Source organism: Pholis gunnellus, assembly GCF_910591455.1.
Source record: "Pholis gunnellus genome assembly, chromosome: 1".
Classification (NCBI taxonomy): domain Eukaryota; kingdom Metazoa; phylum Chordata; class Actinopteri; order Perciformes; family Pholidae; genus Pholis; species Pholis gunnellus.
The window spans coordinates 2,465,704-2,489,896 of record NC_136528.1 but is presented as its reverse complement, the minus strand read 5'-3'; the positions used below and the strand labels follow the sequence as shown (position 1 = coordinate 2,489,896).

The window sequence follows — 24,193 nt, the reverse complement described above, 5'->3', positions numbered from 1 at the left end:
AACTATGTACCCAGAGTATTGACGTTACTTCTCAGCACCAACAACAGCACTCATGCAACCTGGCTTGTGAGTATACTGTAAAAACCTGTAAAAAACGAAACAAACAAACAAATAATCCTTCATGTAATGTAATAATGTTATTTACATTGGTTAAGCATGCCAGATATGTAAAGAAACTGTAGGTAAAATGAGTAAACCTTCCTTGTGATCACATGGGACACAAACTGTGGTCTGCTGGCTGAACGTCCTGTTTGACGGTGTTGAACTCTGAATAACCACGATCGCTATTTATTTATGAACTTTACCTCCGATTTGTGCTGAATTTTTTGTTTCCATGAAATGTTTTAGATATGAAACCTTAAGTTTCAGAGGCTATTACAGCCATGCTAGTGGCTCTGTAAGGTTGTAATTTTGCACAGCAGCGCTTTGAGCTAAATGCTATTGTCAGCATGCTAATATGCTCACAATGACTCTGCTGATATGCTGATGTTTAGCAAGTAAAATGTTTACCATGTTCCCTATCTTAGTTTAGGGTGCAGCTATTTGGTCATAAACCAAAGCATTGAACACATTGACATGTTGTCCTGATGGCGGCGCTGAATGAACAGTCCAGGGTTCATCAAAGTTACTACAATTCATCCCGACGGCAGGGACATGACCGTCTGTTATTTCTGGGCAGAAAATGATCAGCTTGGCCTTAGTTGATATTTGTTTTTAGTTTTTGTTGTTCCAACAACATTTCTACTGAATAAATGTAGTAGTCTTGTTGTTTAGCTGTTCAGGAATGGGTTGTATCCATCAGCCAATCGTATCTATTCAGGCCTCCACTGAAAAAGGGCCATTTGTCGGCATAAAGTATTACCAGTAAGAACTATATATTTTGTTTTGTGGGCAAACAAATAATATGGTGCGTGAGGCAGCGGCCTATGGGTAGCAATGTGTCTGCAAGACGGTGTGTGCACGTGAAATAAAGAACAGGGGAGAGAGGAAATGGGAACAGAAAAAGAAATCAAGAGAAAGCGAGATGGACAGGGCGCTCTCCCCGTGCGTCTTTGTGTAGGGAGTGTGTTTGCTTGTACCTCGGCTTTATTTGTGTTATGCCGAGTGATTCCATTGTGAGCGGTGGATCCACCGAGCTTGTATTCCCACCCTCCCTCCAGCCCCCTGCTTTAGATAAAGCTATCTGGATCTGCAGCACACCTTCCCTTCCGCAAATGCATGCGAGCAGCTTACTGTTGTGGAGGCTCTCTCTATGTTCCTGGGGGATTCTGACGGTTGCATTGTGTGGGGCTACAATGAGGGTGTGGTACGCTGGCACATAACACCATCTCCAAAAAACCACTATTAAGATGGTAATGTTCACTGGCATGGCTAGCTTCAGGCAGTGCAGTCCTTCTACAGCTGACAGCGTATACTTCCAATCTTACATATAGGCCACAGAATGGAGCAGCAGTGTTTAATTGCTACGCAGGTTTCGGACACTTCTGAGGGTCTCATGCGCAAGCTATTGATTATTTTTGTTTTCATTTCATGTCTCAAAATAGTGACAGTTGTGCTGGTGGTTCTGAGAGGCTGATATCATGCCTCTAATCACATGACATTTTCTAATGGGAACTCTAGATTTGTAGATTTTTAGCAGTGCTTTGAGCTGAATGCTCACATCAGCAGGATGAAATTGTTCCCAATGACAATGCTTACATGATGATGTTTTCATGTTTACCGTGTTCGACCATTTTAGTTAAGCTTGTTGGTTGGTGGAAATGTCACTAGTTTTGCAGGTATTTGGTGTTTGGTGACCTGATGAAGACGCTGTAGGAAAAGTCACCTCATCAACGAAGTCAATGGGATTCGTCCTCTGTGAAAATGTCAGGGAAATCCATCAAAAGTTGCTGGAAAACTTCAATGTGGAAAATTCAATGTGGAGCCAGCTAGCATGGCTCAAAAGAGAGTTCTAAAAGCACAAGTTCCCATCTTTGCTGGATTTTTGAGACCAACAGCTAAAGACTCAAATTAGAAGTATTTACAATGGAAAACAAAATGATTGAAGTGGTAAATCATTGCATTTGAAAAGCTTGAAGCAGCCAATGTTTGTCACTTTTAGCTAGTGCAGCTGTATCCTCGTGTTGAAATCACAACAGTTGTTTATTGATTGATTGATTCACCATTTGTTTTAGCATGAGACACACGCCTGTAACTGTGAATGATGTGGTCCCATCCACAGTCAAGTTAAAGTTAGTATAATTAAGATTCAATCAATTGCATCAGTCATTTTGACCTGTTTCCCTCCGTGTCATATTATATCACTGGCCCTGTTGTTCCCCTGTCTGGCACAGCCGGAGTTGAACAGCATTGAAGGCTGTCTTCTTAGGCTTTCTTTATTTACACAATGCAACGCGATGGAACCTCCTAGACCACTGATTTTGTACCCAGGTGTGTTGAATGCCCCCAGTGAACGATATACGTGTCGTTTCACATGTAACTCTGGGACCTGTGTTATTAAAGTCCAGTTTCCGTTACCGGTATTGTTGTCAAATCAACGGGAACTCAAATCTAAAAGATTATAACTTAAACCAATGTTGGCCCTTTTGTAGTGCACATAACGGAGGTCAGTCTATTTTACTTCATTGGCTGTAACTAATAGGGTTTAATGCATATTACGATTGCATTGAGATACATAGTAAGTGCATGGATGGGAATATGTTTCCCGTATATGTCTGTGTGTGTGTGTGCGCACATCCCAGTGGTGGTACCCATTGTCTTCTGCATGCTAGTTTTGAACCTTAATAAGCCCCTTGCCTCCGCTCGCCGGTTGTGAAGGCAGGGAGAGAGGAAAGGGCTTTCTTACACTTCAATTTCACGCATGTTTTCTTTGAGGCTAATGAGAACCTTAAATACGGTGCCAGACTTCAGGCTGCGCCGTTGAAGGCTGACATTTTCACACACAGTGGCACCTTGTCACTGCGGATGAAGTCCTTCTACCTAGCTGTTGAGGTGTGTGTGTGTGTATGTGTATTGGCCTTCTGTGCACCTTTGTGCATGTGAAGAAAAGAAGAGGAATTGGTGGGCCGCTCTGTACAATTCAGAGTGTTTGTGTTGTGTGCAGGTGGGTCTGCGCATGTCTTTTTCCAGCAGGGTTTACTAAGTGGCAGAACGGAGCAGGGAAAGCGATGTAGCTCAGGAACACACAGCGCCGTCTCGCTTTGATTTATCGCGTGTGCTCTGTATGTTTATGTAATGCACTTGTGCGCTTGTGTGTGCAGATTTGCGCATATGTTGATGATGTGACGTGCTTGTTTTTAATACCCACCTCTGTGTTCTCATTCCCTTATCTGCACTGAACGGATACTGATTCTCACGTCGATCTCGTCGAAATGCTTCCTCATGCAAACTTTTAACTCTTTAGTTCTATCTGCTTTATCTGTGTGCAGCACACATCAAATTGATACTGACGCAATTCTTGCTTAATCACGGCTCCGGACAGGGAAAATAATGAATAAATAAACACTTGAAAGGACCTGCTCATCTTGTCAGCATTGTTGTCGTATCCCATGAAGCCTAAACAAACACGTCTGCCAGGTGTCTTGCCTCGCGGGGAAATAGTCACAAAATGGACATTGGAGGTAATTATTATTTAAACCTTGTTTTTGTCTGTCTTTATACTTCCATATCCTGTGTGGAAAGAGAAAGACGGTGAGTATGGAGCTCAGTTGCTTTTTTGGTTGTGTGATTCTCTCCACTGCCCCCTTAAATTGATAAAATTGTTGTCATTTGATGTATTTACTGTTTCTCAAATCTTTTGTTGCAGGCTCAGTCTTATTTATGCAGTGTCTACGCCTTAGTCTATGTCACCAGGACAACAGAGGAGGCTACTGGTAAAAGCCCAAAAATGATGGTGTCTGTTTGCATGTCTGGATATGTGTGTGTGTGTGTGTGTGTGTGTGTGTGTGTTGTCTCCCACACGGCCCCGCTGCTGCCACTCACTGTAAACTAGTATGCAGCTCGTCACAGACAGACGTTGACACAGTCCCAGTCTAATGTGCTCATTAGGGACTGCACGGCACACACATAATTGATAGCCATGACACACACGATGCATACACACATAATTGCAAAAAACAGTTTCCTTTTTTTAATGCTGCAGTAGAAAACAAGGTTATATGAAGTCATATAATGGGGGTTCATTGTCAAGAACAACAACAACAGAAAACGAAAATAACGAAATGAAAAAAGACTAACGGCACAGAATGCATTACAGTATCTGTGCTGTTTACATGCCGATATTTTACACATAAGGATATTTTTTTTATTATTTCTCTACCCTGGCAGCTGTCAGTTACTTCAGCAAATTAACTGCCAAAAATGTAGCAGAACTTGTCACTCAAGAGGTTATTGTAACCATGGTTACCTTTCATATCCCAAAAAGATAAAGCTGCAGTGTGGAATCGTGGCAGAGTAATTAGACAGAACAAAAAAATAGGACCAATCGAAAAGGCATTCAACAATATGAAACAACCAAGAGTGCTTATAAATAACAGTTTACATGTGAAATATCTTTATAAAGTAACATCTTTTTTTGTACAACCTTTAATATCTTTTTTTAGTGTTCATACAGCGGCACATGTAGAGTAGTGTCTGGTAAAAAGAGTCTTTAACCCTTTGAGCACGAGTTGGGAATAAAAAGATTCACCTGTTGTCATCCTTTTGCTACCTATCTTTTCTTGTATCGTTTGATTAAATAACACATTTATAAAACTATTGTGCAAAACAATTTTATTTATGTCTTCATATACTGTGCACCAGCAGATAGTCATAATCCTTTTAAATTAAAAAATATAGAAATTATGCATAATTTAGACAGGAATTAGTTAATATGCTTTTATGTACATATTTTACACAGACCTGAATTAATATAGGTCCCTGATCGACCAAAGTAAAAGACTTCAGATTTCTTTTTTTTTCTTTTCTTTTTTTTTACCACATAGCTACAATGCTTGTGTCAAGTCCGGCAAACATATCTCAAACAAATATTAAGCCCACGATGAAAACCTTGCAGTGAATAGAGAATCTCTTTTGAATAAAATGCTTTCATGTCTAGGATTAGACTTACCATACTGTTTGTCTGGGAAACAGGCATTGCAGACACAATGCACACATTGTCCATCAAATTCTCACATTAGCTTCAATAATTCACAATCTCAAATCATGAGTCAATAGTGTTTGGATCGTAGGTGTAGAAGTGCTTTGACGTACTCAGAGGGTTAAATTTTAAATGCTGACTCCAGCACAAAAAAAAACAAAAAAAGAGCGCAAAGGAGCGGAAGAGTGGAATAAAAAAAATCCCAAACAAAAAGAAATCATGGAAAGTGCACCCAGATTTAGTTATAAAATGTTTAACTAAACTGTTTCATTTATGCATGCAGCTTATCACATCCCAGTGATGTCAAAATATAAAGGAACTTAATTCCATTTACACAAGTTTCAAAATACACGCCACTTCATTTTAGAATCTCTTTTTTTTTTTAAACCTTCATATACTGTATTTTCTCAATGACAACAGCCCCCATCTGCACAGTTTGAAAAAAGTCACTCTATTCCTGTCAAAGCAGATCACTAAAATTGAGTGTCTTGGGCCAGAGTGAGACTACCTCACTCAGCAACAACAGCAAAAAAAACAAAAAAACTGCTACAACACAAAATTTTAAACCATGTGCCAAAACTTAAAACAGTAGTTGTATGGCATCTTTGTGCAGTTCCATCACGTTAATAATCCTTTCTTCTCTTCAAAAGAATTGTCTGTGAAAGGCTTAAGAGAGACAGAGCAAGAAAGAGTGAGCCATTACAAAAGAACACTGCATTGTCCCCAGTCAGTGCTACTGTTTCTCCGGCTCACACACATACATGAGATGGTCCTCGGGGGACTTCCCATGAGTCTTGCTCAGGTGAAGCTTGACCGCATGCTTGCTCGCAAAAGTCCGGTTGCAGAGCTTGCATTGGTACACAGACCCACCGCCGTCGTCGTCGGGGGAGGGTGACGGGGATTCAGTTGAGGGCAGAGAAGTGGTTAAGGACGAGGGCAGGGAGATGGGTAAGGAAGAGGATAAAGGGTGGCTTGATGGGTGAAGATTAGAGAGCAGTTTTTCAGATAGTCCTTTGGTGTGGCGGTGTTGATGATGCTGTTGCGAAATCTGACTGAGCAGCTGCTCCCCAGAAAGCTTGGCCAGGTCTCGCAGACGGAAGCCCAAGTGGGATTCCAAGTGGCTGACGTAGGTGGATGGTGAGCGGATCTGAGAGGCGCAGTCGCTGCAGAAGAACACTGGGTGACCTGAATCCAAGTTCTTCAGGAACTTGGTGCCACCGGTTCTCCTCAGCTGGTACTTGACATTAGCCAACCAGTGGGATATTGTAGTCATAGAGAGGCCAGTGAAACGGGAGATGTGCATTCTCTCCTGTGGGCTCAGGTCAGACATCATGTATTTGCCATCGCTTGTTTGTCTCAGGCTGGCAGCAAACTGAGCTTGTAGGATCAGGAGGTGTTGAGGGTTCCAGTTGGACTGCCGGCCTTTACGTTTCTGGGCTGGAGAAAAATCTTCTATCTCATCCTGTGTGATGCCTTCGAAGTCGGAGCGCTCGGACAGGCTGGTAGGTGTGGAGGACTTGGAGACAGCCTGACTTTCTGTCAGGTTCCTCAACATGTCGGATATGTCTGACAGTGCGTTTTCTCTCAAAGGGGAGCTTGACATAAAGGAAGCTACCGCAGCTGAGGCTTTGGTCATAGTGACAGCGGAGGAGGGAGAAATTGAAGACGGGGTGGTGGTGGTGGAAGAGAGAGCCGTTGAACCCAAAGAACCACCACTGTTGTTTTTGTCAGCATTTTTTCCTTTGGTAAGATCTATGGGTTGGTCGTTGTTTAGATGTTGCTGGTAGAAGTAGCGGTCTAAGCGGTCATTACCGGGCTTTTTGGTCTGTGCTGGTGGGGTGGAAGCAGCCACCGCCGCTTTCTCTGCCAGGCTGTTGCTCATCTTGAACAGCATGCTCATGGGGTCAAGGGAGGGCAGGGCAGGCTTGGCGGCCTTCCCCAGGTGGACGTTCATTACCGACTGCAGTGCACTGAGGGGGTTGACGAATGGCTGTTCTGGAGGAGGATGGTCTGTGATGATAGCTGTACTGCCACACAGAGAGGCAGGCAGTGGGGATGTCACAGCAGTGGACTCCACTCCATTCTCTCCGGACTCTTTCATAGAAATATCTCCATTTGAATCTCTGTGATCAGCTCCATTCCCATCACCTACTGCTTTTTCCGCCCCACTTGTATTCTCTGGAGTTTTACAGCTTCCTGCTCTATTTTCTTTGGGCGACTCTCCTCGGGCTGAGTCCCCTGCCTCGCTGTTGCAGGGTGACGGCGTGGTACGTCTCAGAGGAGATCCCCTCACAACACCACTGGGCTCTCTCATTTTCTCCTCTACCTTGGCCACTTTCTCTGTCACTTTCTTGACCAGTTCCTCCATTGCATGGAAGTTATTTTTGGCTAGCGGGGAGTTCTGGCGGCTGGGAGGGGAGATCAGAGGCTGGATCTTACCAGTGGGAGAGAAAATCTCCCCTCCAGGGAACATGTACTTGAGGGCAGAGCTCTTCCCAGTGTTGCCAAGCGAGAGCTTCATTAGGTTTGGGAGCTGGTAAGCAGCATGGATACTGGGATATCCACCCCAGCTTGGAGCTCCATTCTGGGCTTTGTTGATGGCTGAGGTCACTGTGTTCTCCAAGGACTTGAGGATGTCAAGACCACCTTTTGGACTTTCATCCAGATCCTCCTCAGTTAGATAAGAGTATTTTGAAGAAACATCAAACTTCTCCTCTGCCTCCTCCTCACCTCCTGCCTTCTTCTCCTTGTTGAGATTACCATTGTTGACGATGGGCTCTTTCGTGCATTCCTCCTCCTTCTCCTCCTTTTTTATCTCCACAACCATGGCAGTGGGGGAAATGCTGGTTGGAGGAGGAACTGGGGCAGGTGGAGGGGAGAATGTTGTGGCAGCCAAGGGAACAGACTGGAACTTTTCTTCAGCTGTTAAATTGGGTTTGGGGGTCGGGGTGGACAATTCTATAATGGGTTTGCCTTTCTTAATAGCAGAGTTAGTGACTTTAATAAAGTGTCCGGTCACCATCATGTGAGCAGTGAGCTCTTGTAGTGTGTCATGAGAGCTACCACACTCCATGCATTTGAGGATCTGTGACTTCCTGGATTCAAACTGCCAGGCATAGCTGGCACCGTTCTGGTGTCCATAGCGGTTGTTAGGTGTGATGTAAGGATTGGTGACCTTCTGGAGTACGTTATTGGAGTCGTTGAGGGAGGTGGGCTTAGGTGTGCCTCCATTAGAGTCTGGCGAGCTAGGGACGTCCAGGTCCATGGGGACTCTCCTTCGAGCCGAGGAGATAATCTTAGCGGCCACTGGAGTAACAGGCTCTTTCAGAGGCACTTTCTGGTAGTGTTTCGTCTTGATCATGTGGACACTTAGGTCCTGCAGGGATTCAAAGGAGTGCCCACAGTACATGCACTTGAGAACTTTCTGTGCATCCTCCTTCCCCTCCATCTCTAGCAAGGACCGCTTTCTTGGTTTTGACCACCGCTTAGTACCCTCACCATCTGTCTCGTGGTTATCGTCGCGGTAGTGGCCTGTCTCGTTCATGTGCACGGTGAGCCCCACTAGGGTGTCATACGCCGCACTGCAGTCCTTACAGTGGAACTTGCTGGCACCAGTGAATATAGAGCCATACAGCTTGGAGCTCTGCCGGTACAGCTGGACGGTACTAAAGAGGTTGGGTTCTATAGATGCTGCGGATACAGCCACTGTGGGATGTTGAACCAGGCCCAGTCTGTTGTGGTGGTTCTGTGAGGCCTGCTGGAGGGTTTTAGCCATAGCTGTCTGATGCCAGTCATAGCCTCCACTTCCACAGCTGCTGCTGCTGCTGCTACTACTGCTGCTGCTGTGACTGCGAGGGGGTTTTTCTGCAGGGGGCTGGCTCAGGTTTAGATTCAGTGTGGACCAATAGGAGTTGGTCAGGAAGGAGGTGTAAATGGCCTTCATCTTCTCCAGGCTGTCAGCCACAGACCCTGTTGTGGCTAATATGGCCTCGTCTCCACCTACTGGGGCAGCAACATTGGCAACAGCCATCATGACAGAGGAGGAAGAAAAGGGAAGGGCGTTTGAGGGGTCTTTTGAAAGGAGGATATCATCCTCGTTTTTAAGAGAGATCTCAAAATCGGACATTCTGTCACTGGATTCACTTAGGTGAGACTCACTGTCTAACTCTTGACCAGAAAAGTCAGCAGCGTTTGGGGAGTCATGGAAGCCAGTGGATCCTGGCCTGTCCTTGTCCTGACATAGGAACTTGGAGGCAGGCTCCTCCCCTTCCTGAGCTGAGTCGTCTCCATCCAGGTCCTCATCCAACAGGGCTGCTTCCTTCTCATCTTCAGGGACATATGCTGCTCAAGCAGAGAAAAAAACAAAAACAAAGAGAGAGATTTGTTAGAACCACACTGACAGAATATCTAATGATGGAGATTCCAGTATTCCTGTTTCTACACCAAGCAGGGAACTGATTGAAACACAAGATACTGACATTCACACTTTTTCCAGAGGAAACAGAGCAATCATCCAATGGCATCCACAGACACAGTATTTCCTATCACAATTGCATTAATTCTGTTCTATCTTCACCCTTTTACATTGACATTGTTTTCAAATTGGAATCAAGTTGCCACCCCCTCCCATTCTCTCTCCACCCCCAGGTCTTTGTTCTGTACTGCAGAAAACCAGAGACAGTCGGAGAGAGAGAGAGAGAGAGAGAGAGAGAGAGAGAGAGAGAGAGAGAGAGGGAGGATGGAAAAAAGAGAAAGATGGAGGGAGGCAGAGAGGAAAAACGTCGCTTCAAACAGAACTTGCCACCTTATTCTTCTCAAGGGGCAGCAGCTTGAAATTAAAACTAAATTTGAAATTAATGAAGCACATTCTGGCGGTGGCATTCGTTTCTGAAGTAATAAATTACTTGTATCAACCTCGGAGACAGCGGTTCCTGTCTGTCAATTAATATGTCTTACGCTTCTTCTGCAGACTCTAATGCATTCCCTAACAGACACACTCGCCATTTAAATTAAGCATGCATTTTCACTCATTACACTGCTCAGCCCTCGCCTCCTCGTAAATAAAAATGAATGTATGTACGTTTGCCTGCAACAAATCTCTCCCCGCAAAAACCCATTTGCTTCAATTACCAAAGATTAGAAAAAGTTTAGAGTTATTATTTACAGTTTAGCTTCGGGAGTGGGCTTGAGGCTTTCAATTTATATTCAAATCCCTCTAGTTTAAGAATAATACAATGGGAATCATATAGAGAAAATATGTATCAAGACAAATCACAGTCTCGCCTCTTTGTACATCTATGAATGTTTTATTTTGTTAATAAGTCTATCAAACGGATAAAACAACATCAGATGAGAAACGCTGCGTGCTCACACTTTGTGATTAAGGCTGGATTTCTGAATACCAATGGAAGTGCAGCGCATGCATACACAAACCTCTTGTTTTAGCAACTACACTGGCAAAGAAGACGAGCGTGTGTGTGTGAACGCCGGTGCCCTTGTGCCCGGCATTCCTTTCTGCAAACAGGCCATCGCTCATTTAAGCCGGTATGTAAACACGGAGCGAGCCGGTAAGTGGGACGGGTGTGGCACGGAAGCAAGGGCATATTCAATCACAATCTACAACTTTCAAAGAGATGCAAAGTATTTAATATGAGGACGCACAGTTAAATTCCTTATAAAGAACTGAAAGGAAAACTATGCGCAAGGTAAAGAAACTCCATATTGTGCCGACAGTTTTGTCACGGCTTGGAAACAAAGGAATATACGGGCTTCCACAAGTAATGCCCACACCACCTGCCAGCTACCTCATACAGCACACTGAAGCTGTTGCCGACTCCCATCTCTAACTGAGCATGTGTATGTGCTAGTACTGCATCTGCAGCAACACAGAGAGGAGTCTCTGTCATTGTCAGGCTACCGGTTGCCATCGGCGATGATACGACACACCACCGTGGGACAAACAGATGCACAGAGACACAGATTTCCCAGAGCCCATCACACATCTCACACACACACACACACACACACACACACACACACACACACACACACACACACACACACACACTGTAGTCTTAACAACTCTTTGCCTTCGGGCATTCTCAGGAACTTCTCTGTTGAACATGCAGTCTGCTCCAGTGCTCAGTGTAACATGAAAAGGATTCATTTTTAACACTTCAAACATGTTATCTTATATTAGATGCTGTTATGTGCAGGGTCACATAACCCTTATCTACTCTGCACCAGTTACTATTGTTTGTCTTTTATTGTATTGAAGTACATCTATCTAACAAACCTCGATGCGCTTAAGCTGCATGTTTTAACATGTACCGATATAAAACACGTGCACGCACGCACACACACACACACACACACACACACACACACACACACACACACACACACACACACACACACACACACACACACACACACACACACACACACACACACACCGTCTCAGAGCTTCCCCATCTCTCTCCCCCATTCTGTCTCGGAGATGCATCCACCCGCCCGCACATACGTGCAGCCGAGCCGACCCACATGTACATGCCATCTGTTCTGAATCAGCCAAAACGACAGCTGTTTAAGAGAACAATGCTCCGGCTGAGGAAACAGCCGAACACAGCAGCCCGGCGCTCTCATCAAGGCCAAACATCAATGTGAAATCTCCTTTAAAACACAAAACGTGCACGCTCCGCTTTGAATTAGCTGCCTTAGTGTGTGACGAGAACACGGTGTGTGTGCTTGCGTGTGTCCATCGGTGTACCTGCAAATGTGTGATATGTATAGAGACACAGGCAGGAGGATCGGGGAGAGAATTGCGTTTCGCAGCGAGACCAGCGTGTGCAGAATAAAACCTCGGCGTGTAGGCTGCATCCACCTACATGGAGCGTGAAGCGCAAGACTGCTTTTCGGGAATTGTTTGAGGAAGAGGATGTTGAAATTATGGAAACATTTTGACATTTAATAGGCGCAGTGTTGCAACGAATTGATACAACTGCTTACATTGAATAGGCTGCAATGACAGCTTAGGTTCAACTACAGCCGCTCGCGTCGTTCTGTGACATCGTAAAGTAAATAGTTCAATTGCAGTTTAAACTGACTCAATATCCATTTAAAACAAATATCGACATTTTTGTTATATTTATTCTGAAAACATGGCTTTTTAGTTCATTTTGAACTTGGCTTCCTTTGTAGCCTTGCTGGCTATGTTTCTGTTTCGTTATGTACATTAGTACCGTTTATCCATCACTTCAAGCTATTTATTTGACCTCGCTGATAAAGTCCTGTGTAGTCAGCCTGTTGCAGCTGGTAGTAAATATACTACAATTCAATCCCACACCAATTTGTAATCCTATTTGTGTCTGTTTCTCCATTTTTTTTATTACTATTTTTGTGTATGTCATGCGAATCAGTACTTCGGTACCAAGTCGAAGCCAAAATTCTCGTACTCGTTTTCCTACAGTACCACAGATAGCGTAGGTACTGAGGATCAGGGATCAAGAGTAACGTTGTCCCGTTGTCCCTGGGACGATGATTAAAAAAAAATGTCCCTGATACATTGTGAACAACAAATCTGTTGAAATCAGCAGGAACAGAGCTAGTTAACGTTAGCTGTTAGCATCCGATGTGTAGCACAGTCTGGCTTGGCTAAGTAACGGAGCCAACAGCTGCCTTACGGAGGTTTGATTGAGTTACACTTTGACGCGTTTAATCTCTATTTAGTAAAAACTGGTATTTGATCATAACGTTATCGTGATGTGTTCAAATGTAATCTTGTCAAATTTTGGTTTTGGCAAGAAAATTGAGGCGCATCGACAGGGCTTTATAAGAAATGCTCAAAATAAAGTATGCAAACGATAATAAAGGAGTGTGTCGATAACTGCCCAATTGTTGTAGGATTCAAGAGAGTGGCTGCTCATTGTCCCACTCTCTCTTTAGCCATTACTTGGCACAACATGGCTTCACTGGGGGGCGGGGGGGGGGGGGGGGGGGGGGAGTTGGACGGATGTCAAGACCGGGGCCACACACCACACTCGCACACGGTCGAGAACATGTAGAGATGATCCCCAAGGCTGCTGGCTTGTGTCCAGGCTGCAAGGGTTCACAACACTACGACCCGTGGATACGGAGATAAATATGGAAGAAACATATCCACACACACACACCAGCAGGAAGAAGCTGGAGTAGAAGAAGCCTGGGCCAAACACACCAGGTGTGCAGGTGCTCTTTTAATTAGTAGAGAGAGAGAGAGAGAGCGAGAGAGAGAGAGTTCCAGATGAATTGTCAGCAGGGTGGGAGAGATAGTTTGGACTCAGTTTCAGCAGGAAGGGGACGGGAGAGATGGTCGATTAAAAAAAAAAAAGCTAGCAAACTTCTTTACATCTGAGCAAAGATTACAAATCCCCTGCTATAGCAGCAAACACCTCTATGAACACACGGCCGAATTAAACCGAACGGGAATGCTTGTGATTCACAGAACTATGTGTCTGTATTCCTGTCTGCTGCTCAAAGTGAGGAAATGCGTGTGCACTCTGCAGATGTTATGATGTTAGGAAACGGTTAATCATGCTTATATAACCACTTAACAGCCCTATCAGACACACAGGCACGTCTGGGCTCCCTGTTTACACTTCGGCTTGGACCGTGCAAGTTTCAGTGCGCGTGCACATGTGTGTGTGTGTGTGTGAGACAAAGAGACGGACCGTCCACATCAGTCGCAGTAGGGAAACATTTCTTGTAGAGACAAAGCTGAATCCTCTCACATGAACCATGTGTGAGTGTATCTGTGCATCCCCCGCCATTTCCCACTTGATGAGATCCTATAATCTCCACCCCCTCCCTCCCTCCCTCCCTCCCTCCCTCCCCCTTTTCCATCCCGCCCCAATCACCAGAGCAACCCACATTAATGAAGTTAATTGAACCTGAGATCGATAATACTTAATTATTGTGATTTGACATGCAGAGACAAATTGGGGGGATGGCTTCTGCATATGTGTGTGTGTGTGTGTGTGTGGCGAGCAGCGAGGGTGGTTAAAGGGGCACGGCTGTCTGCGTTGAGTGCCTCGGGATTGGCGAGGCGTGCCATCGATATCTCGAGAGGCGTTCGATCGACCCTCAGACGAATGAAGCTGTTCCTCCAAGCGGCTTTACAGACTTGTAACATATTTACGTTATCATCGGAATGTGGCACGCTAATCGCTTCTCCGCCGGCTCGCCATGTTGCTAGAAAAAACACGGTGTGTGTGTGATGAGTCGTGCACTAAATCACCACGAAAGTCGTGCAAGAAATGAGAATGTTATAATATAATCAAAAAGCAACATTAATCTACTTTATTTCTTTTTTGAATCTCCTAAATATATAAATATAATTTGTAATACTATTTTAACGTACTGTAATGTTAAATCACAGAGGGAATCCACTTTGTTTTTGTCACTTCAGTGTTTATAGTGACAATGTTTTACTAATCTTTCAGAATATTAGTAACACAACTGCTACTATGCTGCTATTACTTTGACTTAGAATAATAATTAAATGTAAGACATAAAGCATAAACTTCAAAAGTCAATTTGAAAACAAACGGTCAACTAACTATTTCTCCATTATGCTGTATCACGGAATATGTGACTTTATGTTACAATAACAACATATATTTTGACATGATGTGTATATATATATATATATTTTTTTTTAATAGATAGAATACCAGAGTGGGATGTCTCTTTTAGTCCAGAAAATGAAGTATCAGAAAAAGCACTTTGGCACATTGATGCAAAAATCATATAAACAACCAAAATTGTCGTAAAACATTCTTGCTTATTGATTTGCAATTCTGTCAACAGTACATGCAAATATGTTAAAGTGACAGATCGCTGACGGTACATTTCTTTCTGTCATGTCATGGTTTGTATTGTCACCTACACTTAGTATTCTCTATGATATACATTTGACTCATGTGGTATAGTATTATACTTCATTTCATAATATAGTAATTACATAAACCTTGTAATACTGTATTGTACTTTATTGTCTATGATCAGTTTTGCTGCAAGAACCTTTAACAGTGTTCTGTACAATAGTTTGTTCATAATGTTGGGAATGCAGGTAAGAGCAGGTTTGGTTAGAAGCAAATATTAAAAAGAATTATTTATATCAATACAATTAATTTTAATAAAACCTGCTAGTTGCCAACAATACCTTTAAAAAAGAAAGACTCACAAAGACTGATTTGATTGTGGTACATTTAGTTTAAAATCATTTGGGGAACCAATAGAAATATTTTCTCTAAACTGATGTTTTTGGTTGTATACTGTACATACATTCACAGAAGGTGATGTTGTAGTTTTAGCTGTATATGTAGTTTATGTGAAAATAAAAGCAAATATAAAAAGCACAATATGATATAGTATTTTGTATCATATTTCAATGATGGCCGTTAGATACTCCGATTTTTAGTTTGCTCTAAAATGTGTTTATTTTTATTTTTTTACAGGAATGTACCGTATTTGAATTATTTCTATGTGGGACTAGCTCCGTGCTGATAAGCGGTAATGAACAGCACGATAGTCCTAAATATGCAAAATGCCTTTGAGAAAAAAAAAAAGCAGAGATAATATTAGCATATACAGCAGTGGTGCTAGCGAGAGACACAGAGGGGGAGGGCGGGTGAGAGAGGGGAGATTAGATTTGGAGTGGCAACAGTTAGTCTGTGTGTCTGTCTGCGACTACGACTGCGTCGCAGCACACTGGAATACTGCGATTATTCAGAAATGTGGATGCTGTTGTAGTACGCTTGCGTATGTCCGTAAATGTGTGTGTGTGTGTGTGTGTGTGCGTGAGCAGCGTTGGCCTGGCTAATCATCTCCCCATGCCACTCAGCTGGGGAGCTGCTGACACTGTATTTACATGCTGCTGTTACAGTGCCAATACAACAGTGTATGCCTGGGCTCCAGAGCTACTGACAAACTCGCTGATGTGTGTGTGTGTGTGTGTGTGTGTGTGTGTGTGCTATATTACACGTGTGCAGTATTTATTTAGCCAAAACAGATCAATTTTTTTTTTTTTTTGTACAAATCACATGCAGTACCGTTTCAAATGAGTCTGACGCTGTACAATGTGAACTTAACAACTACACACAGTCTGAACTGTGGGAATAAACGTGTGTTTGTGTCTACAAGCAGCCATATTCAGTCATTTGTGAATACAAATGGTAAAGAACGTATGTGCCATTTATTCCTGTATTAGTCAGTATTTCCAACTCCTGTCCGACTCTCTGCATACTGAACACACATGAGCGAGGTGTTTATTTTCCACCCTCACACCAACAGACGCTTGTCGTCAGCAGCACCGAGCCTCTACGTGACCTCTCTCTGACTGCGCTGGTTCATTAAGGAGGAGCTGAAAAGGAATGAGTGAGACGGTACGGAAAGCACAGATTAGCACCTCGCGTTACAGATTCTTGAGAAACGCGGCTGAGAAACCAATCAGACGGTGGACGGGAAACAAAAGATTTCGTGACATAATATAAAAAGGCGTACACTAGGATGCTAGCGGTGCTTGTGAGGACGGCCGGTGAGACCGGACGGTGACAAGGTCGGTCAAATTTGGATGATGCTCCTCTGCTGTCGCGCAAATGTCAAAACACGCTGTGAAAGGTGAAATAACAACCGGGTCGATAGCCTGCAATTAAGCCGTTTAAGTATGTAAACCCAATACAAATAAAATCTTAATTCCCTTTTAAACTGAGGGAAATGAACAGGAGCAGAATTTAATGTGTACATTATAGACCAAAACACATTTTGAAATACCACTCTGACGCTCCAACAAACCAGCAAGCCACACAGGGAATCAATGTTCAAGGTGTTCAAGGTGTGTGTGTGTGTGTGTGTGTGTGTGGGGGGGGGGGGGGGGGGGGGGGGTCCACCATTCAGCTTAAAGGTATCATTTGGGTGTTTTGAAGTGGTGTTGTTTGGGGGTCTTATGCATCGTCAGTGTATTACCTAGAGTCGATGAAACAGACCAGGAGGGTCGCAACAACAACATGTGTATTCCCACCAGGAAAGGTTCCCATGAAAACATTTACATGTGTTTTAGTGTTTTAGTGTATGCTATAGTTAGAACATTTTCACTTTTCCATCAGAAGGCCCTCTCTGAAGGGGCCCTGAACTGAAAGTGAAACTAATCCACGCCCTCTTTAAAGCCACCATACCCTGTTGACAAAAACACTATATTTAAGTTTCACTCTCAGTTCCCTTCCTGGTTGGACAATATTCTAAACACACTGTGAGTGTATAGTGATATTCTTTGCTTCTTCAATCTGACAGCCACCTACTGTAGGTAATATACTGACTGCCCCACTGCTACTTCACAGACTGATATGAGTTATAGTAGAAAGTTAACATTAATTATCCCTTTTTGTATCATAATTGTTACCAAAAGAAAAAAAGACTGCATCATCTACCCTTTAGATCGAACTTGTGGCATACAGTATGCGAGCCACGACTTCAGTGCGTGGATTGGGGAAAAAAGAGCTCCATGTAAACATGCAAACAACTGTTAACTCTAATTTCTAATTCATAATACAAATACAATAAGTACGGTGCATGCAAACTGTCGGGGGCCATTTGGAAAAAGAAAAAGATGATTTTGAGAACTCTTTGGATGCAGCAGCTCTCCTGCTGCTCGCTCGCTCCGTCATCATGTGTATCTGATGTGTATGTTCATTCATTAGAAAATGTCGGCAGTGTGTAGTAGTAGTAGAAGTCAGTTGGATGAAAATGGGTGGACATCTCCAAAGTAAATGGAAATGAATAAAACCGTATATAGAAATACAATGTAAGCAACAATATCTTGTCCGCACAACACAAATATTATCAGTGGGCGACTGTCGGTCAGTAAACGATCCTCCGCCTGTCCCTTTGTTATTCTGATAGCTTGCACTTGGAGCAGCCACACTCTGAAAGCTCACAGGGCGACCTCGGGTCATGAGCACCCATCACCAGGGGATGTGTGTGTGTGTGTGTGTGTGTGTGTGAGAAACCAGCGGAATGTGTAGAGTTAGCCAAGCAGGGCTGAGCAAGACCCATCATTTCCACCATCTCCCATTTGTTTCTCCCCTCCGAGCTCCCTCCCATTCTCCTACCTCCCACTCGTCCTGTGCTCTCCCTCTCTCCTTCCTGCCATTTCATCTCTCTCTCTCTCGCTCTCTCTCTCTCTCTCTCTCTCTCTCTCTCTCTTCCTCCATCATCTCCAGTCCGCCTCACACACATAGGCCTGCTGTTTTTCTCTTTGTTTACTTTTCCTCAAATTCCCTCGATATTCATCTTCACCAAAATTCAGACTTGCCAAGAAGGCAAAGGGTGCACACACAAGTGGGCACTCACTGCGGGACACACACACACACACACGCAGCAAGAAAATGTACACAATGCGCAATACAGGAAGTAAAACGCTAAATAGAAGAAACACACAACTGTGCCGTTAAGTCGGTGCTTTTGCAAACTTTGGTAAAATAGAGAGTAGAAATGTCCCCCATCACACACACACACACACACACACACACTGTCAGAAACACACTTTCACAACACAAACTCGTTGCATTGCAGCCTGGTTAGCTGCTGGGTGTCTATTACCTGCCAGTCTGCCCTGATCTCTTTGGACAGCTCTGATCAAAAGATGTCATCCGACCCACTCGACTGGGCCTCGCTAGGGAAGTTAGCAAAGGGGAACATTTGTGTGTGTGTGTGTTTGGTAGTAAATCACACAGCGGCCTGGGTGTAAATAAAACGACAGGATCACTTTAAGGTCCCGTCAGGTAGGCAGGAGGCGATTATGATAACGCCCGCTCTGCTCCAACGCAAACGGACACACTTAAATCCAGCGGGCCCGAGCGTAATATACATGATATAGCTCTGTTTCTGGCTCTTCCTGCCCGCTTCTCTGTGTGTGTGTGTGTGTGTGTGTGTCTGTCGTCTTTCTTATCTTTTCTTTTTCTTTTTTTTCTTGTGCAGTAAAAATGTTTTGCGGGATTACGGCTGGTGCAGGCCCGAGGTGCATCTGCTGGGAACAGATTGAAAACAAGCGTCCCTCAAAGGCGGATATTAGTCCTTTTAAAAGAAATCTCTCTAAAACAAGAGGGCGCACACGTGCCAAGTCATCGCCACACTCACGTTCACACACAGATGCTCTCGCTGACAACGTCCTGCATCTGAAGAATTGGATGCATCTCCTCTGTAAAGAAATGACGAGAATCCCCCCCCCCCCTAAAACAAAACAAAAAGATTTGTAAAACAAACCAAACACAGAAGCAGCGTCGAAGCTCCGTCCGAGCAATAAAAGGTGTAAAATGCGATGGGGTTTTTAGAGGAAAGAAAAACGGCAGGCAATAAAGCTGGAAAACAGCACTGCTCCGAGGCAATTTAGACTGCAAAACACAAACCATTAAGTTTGTGCATTATCTTTTAATTTAATCTTGAATGATTTATAATCCATCACGCAAGGCTTCAACCATATCCAATTATTCTCTGCTGCTTGATTGACAACAAAGGTGATTTATTAAGCTAATAAAAACTGATGGGCTCTCCACTATGCTCTGAAAATAACCAGCCGGACCGAGAGCTCAAAGACACATTGCCCACAAACACTCACCTCCCTCCTGAGAGGTAGCAGATCAATACTTTTTGTGTGTGTGTGTGTGTGTGTGTGTGTGTTTTGAAGTGTGCGTTTTTTTTGTGTGTACGGGGGTTAAAGTGTGCGCGGGAAAGCCTTTGAACAATTGCATAAGTATCTCTTTACTTAAAAGAGAAATCGGTCTCCATCTGTTCCTGCCGCTCTCGCTGTGCCAGAAACGTCGGAAATCAAAATGTCAGGCTTAGTGACGAGCGATGGTTCCCCCCCCCCCCCCCCCCCCCCCCATGCAAGGCCGAGTGATTATATTAGGCTTTAATTCCTCCATCCACGGCGTATATGTCATCTTAGCCTCCGCTTTATCTGCTAATGTTACGCTCAATCACTTGATATTAATGGAAAAACAGAGAGCCAGGGGGGCCCCGTAATGGTGGAGGGTGGTTAGTGTGTGTGTGTGTGTGTGTGTGTGTGTGTGTGTGTGTGTGGGTGGGTCTTTGTTGATGAGCGGTGGTGGGGTGGCGTGGAGGGGGTTAACGGTCCCGAGTTCACATGCATATCAATGTAGAAGACTGCCGTTAAGAAATATTAGCATGTTTACAGCGCCATGCTCATTTAATGAGGCTCACATGTTTTAATGTGGCTACGCAAACACACCCACACCCACACACACCCACACACACCCACACACACACACACACACACACACACACACACACACACACACACACACACACACACACTACATGGCCAGTTTTCACTGTTTTTTAGGTTTTTTTACAGCAATGCAGGTGTCGCTGTCATTTACGCTGATGTGTTTGAAAATGTGGCCCCTTGTGAAGTCGGGTTTTCGGGGTGAATGTCCAAATTACTGCTGCAATTCTACACTTATTAGAAACAAATGTTCTCAGGAGGATATGAGGAGGATGAAGGAAAGGACGTTTGCCTCGTCTTCTTGGGGTTAAGATGAGGTTAGGATAAGAGTCAAAGGTAAAAACCTGAAAGATTTGGTCAGAAACATTAAAAAAATGAACCGACAGAATCAACAGAACGGGGGTTTCAGTGTGAATAGTGTTGTTGCAGAGTTATCTACTAAAATGAGATTAGTGATGTCGTGATACCACTAATGTAGGAGGCGATATCAATAGCAGTGAAATTCAATGATTCTCTGTACCCAATTTGATACCGCTATAAAAACTTTAACATCCTTAATCACCATTTGTAAATGTTCTTTTTTCTTCAAAAAAAGAACATTTACTCCCTGATGATCCGCCACAACTTCCTCGCCAAAAACAAAATATGAAGATTGGAAGATAGCAGAGTTATGTGACCGAATGTCAGCGTGTCGGCCGTTTGATTGAAGTGTGCTCTGAATGTGTTGACTGTGATTTAGACTGCGTGGTCCCAGTAGTAGAGGCGAGATGCTGACTCTTATTTGTTTGGAGCATGTGGCCCGGTATCACACAATGCACCTTTTAAACCAGGTTACGTGTAGAAGTACAAGTAAAACACCTGAATGTGACCCAGACAGAGAACACAGTCAACTGCTTCTCTGTTCTACTCGGTCCCAAGAAGAGCCGCAGCTTCTTCTCTTTCTACACACATCACCAGAAAAAATCAAAGAATTACAATCGCAGATTTGTTTAAATAAACCTGATCAATATGTGTAAATATGGTGACTGAGAAAACAGTCTCCTAACACCGCACGGCTCCATCACTTCACCAACAGCAGTTGTTGAATTGAATCCTATTTTTTTTTTCCAAATGCACCACATGTAACGTCAGCGCTATTTATTCGTGTTACAGTGTCTGTTCCCGTCTTCTGCTTTGGCAGTAAACACTGCTGCATGTCGTGCCAATAAAACAGAACATGAATTACAGAGAGAGAGCCGCATACTGGAAGGAGACAAAGTAAGCAATAATTAAGTCGCCACCGGTCCACTGTTTCTACGACGACGAGTCGCCTCGCTCGTGAGAACACACACACATACGAAGACACTGAAACGTCATCTGAACTAAATGCTGCTCTACGACGGCATTTCGGCCGAGTTTCAACCCCCTGAGGCCTTCCTTGCATAAAAAATGTCTTCTGTCTTTTTGATATCGTTCAATAAAATAAAATGTAAGTTTTTATCTGATGTTCATACCTTCTGCATGCTAATTCTTCTCTGTTCATTATCTTTTAACACAATAACTTTTCTTTCCTTATCACCTTTACAGCGATGTGCAAACAGAATGCAACCTGTGAGCTCAAAACAAGGCTGCCTGTCTCCCGGCTCTGATTTGTAGTAAGCGTGTTGTTAGCGCACCGCATGGTCACATGATGGATCTCGGGCCCTCGCAGGTCCATCAACGCCTCTCCTCTCGGCCACGGGGGTGCAGGGGGGGGGGATTTGTGTGTCTGCCACAGTGTGTGTGTGTGTGTGTGTTTCCAGCAGGGGCGGGTAAATACACAGGCAGCGATGAATTATGTCAGGAAGGAGGCTGCCGTTTTTTTTTATCATGTAATTAGCCACGAAGACGAGCAGGAAACAGAAGAAAGGTCTTGTATGTCATGCGAACGGTGCCAAAATGGCGTCAGTGATGTGTGTGTGTGTGTGTTATCTTTTGGTATATGAACGAGCCCGCAAGACATGTCACCCAGACTACAGGTAGAACAAGAAGGCCAGCAAGGCCGACTACAACTACACAACCTCAGAGTGTTGTTATGGAAACCGAGCCTTAAAGGGGAGACGTAGAAATGCACATGCAACAAAAAACACACAAATACAGAGGAGAGGAGAGGAGCTGAACACAAATTGAGAAGGGGTGAGAATATAATTTTTCTTGTATGAAAAACCTGAGTCTGGTTCCTTTTACGCCGTCGGGATTGAGCCCCGGGGATCCCGTGCATTAACACGGCCGTGGGAGGGGAGACAAAGCTGGACGCAAGCTGTCCAACTTTCCTCAAAGATATCGGACTTCAAGGATTTTCCTTGATATCAGAAAAAATAAAGAAATGGCAACAAAATGTGCAATAATCACATTGAATAAATGACAGCGATAGCACATAACAATTTGCTCATATGTAGTCCTGTAAAAACAAATAAATAGACTGTAGCCTTTGACAATATATAAAATATATATCCATCTCCGCCGCTGCGTTTTTGCACCCAGGACAGCGCCGCACACACAACAAACAGCGCTATCCGTCTGAGAACAACTCTGAATAATAATTATTATGTTGATGCATAAAGAATAACGTGAGATTTCCGGTTGCTTATGTGATGCACTGCGTTTAGCATCCTGCAAGGGGCAACAGCAGCAATTTGCAATCTAACTGTCTCATTATTCTGACAAGCTAGCTGCTCAAAACACGTGCTACATGGCTTTAATTACTCAACTCAGTGATCAGTGAGGGAAATCATTTTTACTTAGGAAACAAATTAACTAATTTAAGTTCATACTGATAAACACAGTTTTTAAATGGTTTGTCTAAAATGTGTTTATTGCGCACTTTCCGTGTTGATTTCGCCCATGTCTAATGTAAAACATCTTAAAAAAATAAATTAATGTGACATCGTTTCTAGATTGTGTGTGAAAGAGTCAGCAAACATCGAACCACGATGCACGTCGTGAAGATTCTCCCGTGTTCCAGCCTTGTACGGCTCACACACACACACACACCAACACCATACATACAGTGACTGTGGCGTTGGAGCTGTGATTTGTGATAGCTGTGTGCAGGACATCATGGGACGGCTGCACACACACACACACACACAAACACACACAAACGCACTAACACTTACGCACACACACAAATCCCCTCAATGTAAAACAGGCCGTTCGCGATGTCTGGCGTGCCTCGACACAGGCCACAATTGATGAGTGTGATTTACAACGTAACTCACACTCACACACACACACGGAGACACAGTTCACACATGTTTTGCATGTGTGCGTGCGCTGGTCCGGATTTGTATCAGGCCTGTGAAATCCATGATCGTTGAGTCTCATCAGTCTCATAAGGACTACATGCAACGTTGTTTCCTCTTTGACAGGAAGAGACAAACTCTCTCTCTCTCTCACACACACACACACACACACACACACACACACACACACACACACACACACACACACACACACACACACACACAGTCACGTGACTTTGACGCGTTCCCAATAAGCTGGTGTTTGTGAAAAGTCGGTTCATATTCATCTCTATTTAAAAAACAGACGCCAAAATCCTGCGGCCAGATTGCTCTTTTGACAAAAGCCCCCCCCCTTATCTCGTGGTGTTTAACTAAAAATACCTCAAGTATAAAGAGTATAGGAGCTTCATCCAGGCTTGATCACATTATCTGTGTGAGAGAGAAGAAAAAAAGAAAGAATCCTGCACCACACAAAGCTACATTTGTACCCATCACCCTGGGCACTGAGGACAA

General features: G+C 43.8%; 1 protein-coding gene across 1 annotated transcript in view; it reads right to left on the bottom strand.

Annotated features, from left to right (window-relative positions):
* Window positions 1-5,870: 5,870 nt before the first annotated feature.
* The window catches only part of tshz3b (teashirt zinc finger homeobox 3b), a gene marked incomplete at both ends in the record, with an annotated part of 35,606 nt that continues 17,283 nt past the window's right edge, over window positions 5,871-24,193 (bottom strand). Inside the window, one exon of the mRNA XM_079162995.1 lies at window positions 5,871-9,478. Within this exon, the coding sequence (XP_079019121.1) occupies window positions 5,871-9,478 (3,608 nt within the window). The remainder of the gene's footprint in view (window positions 9,479-24,193) is intronic.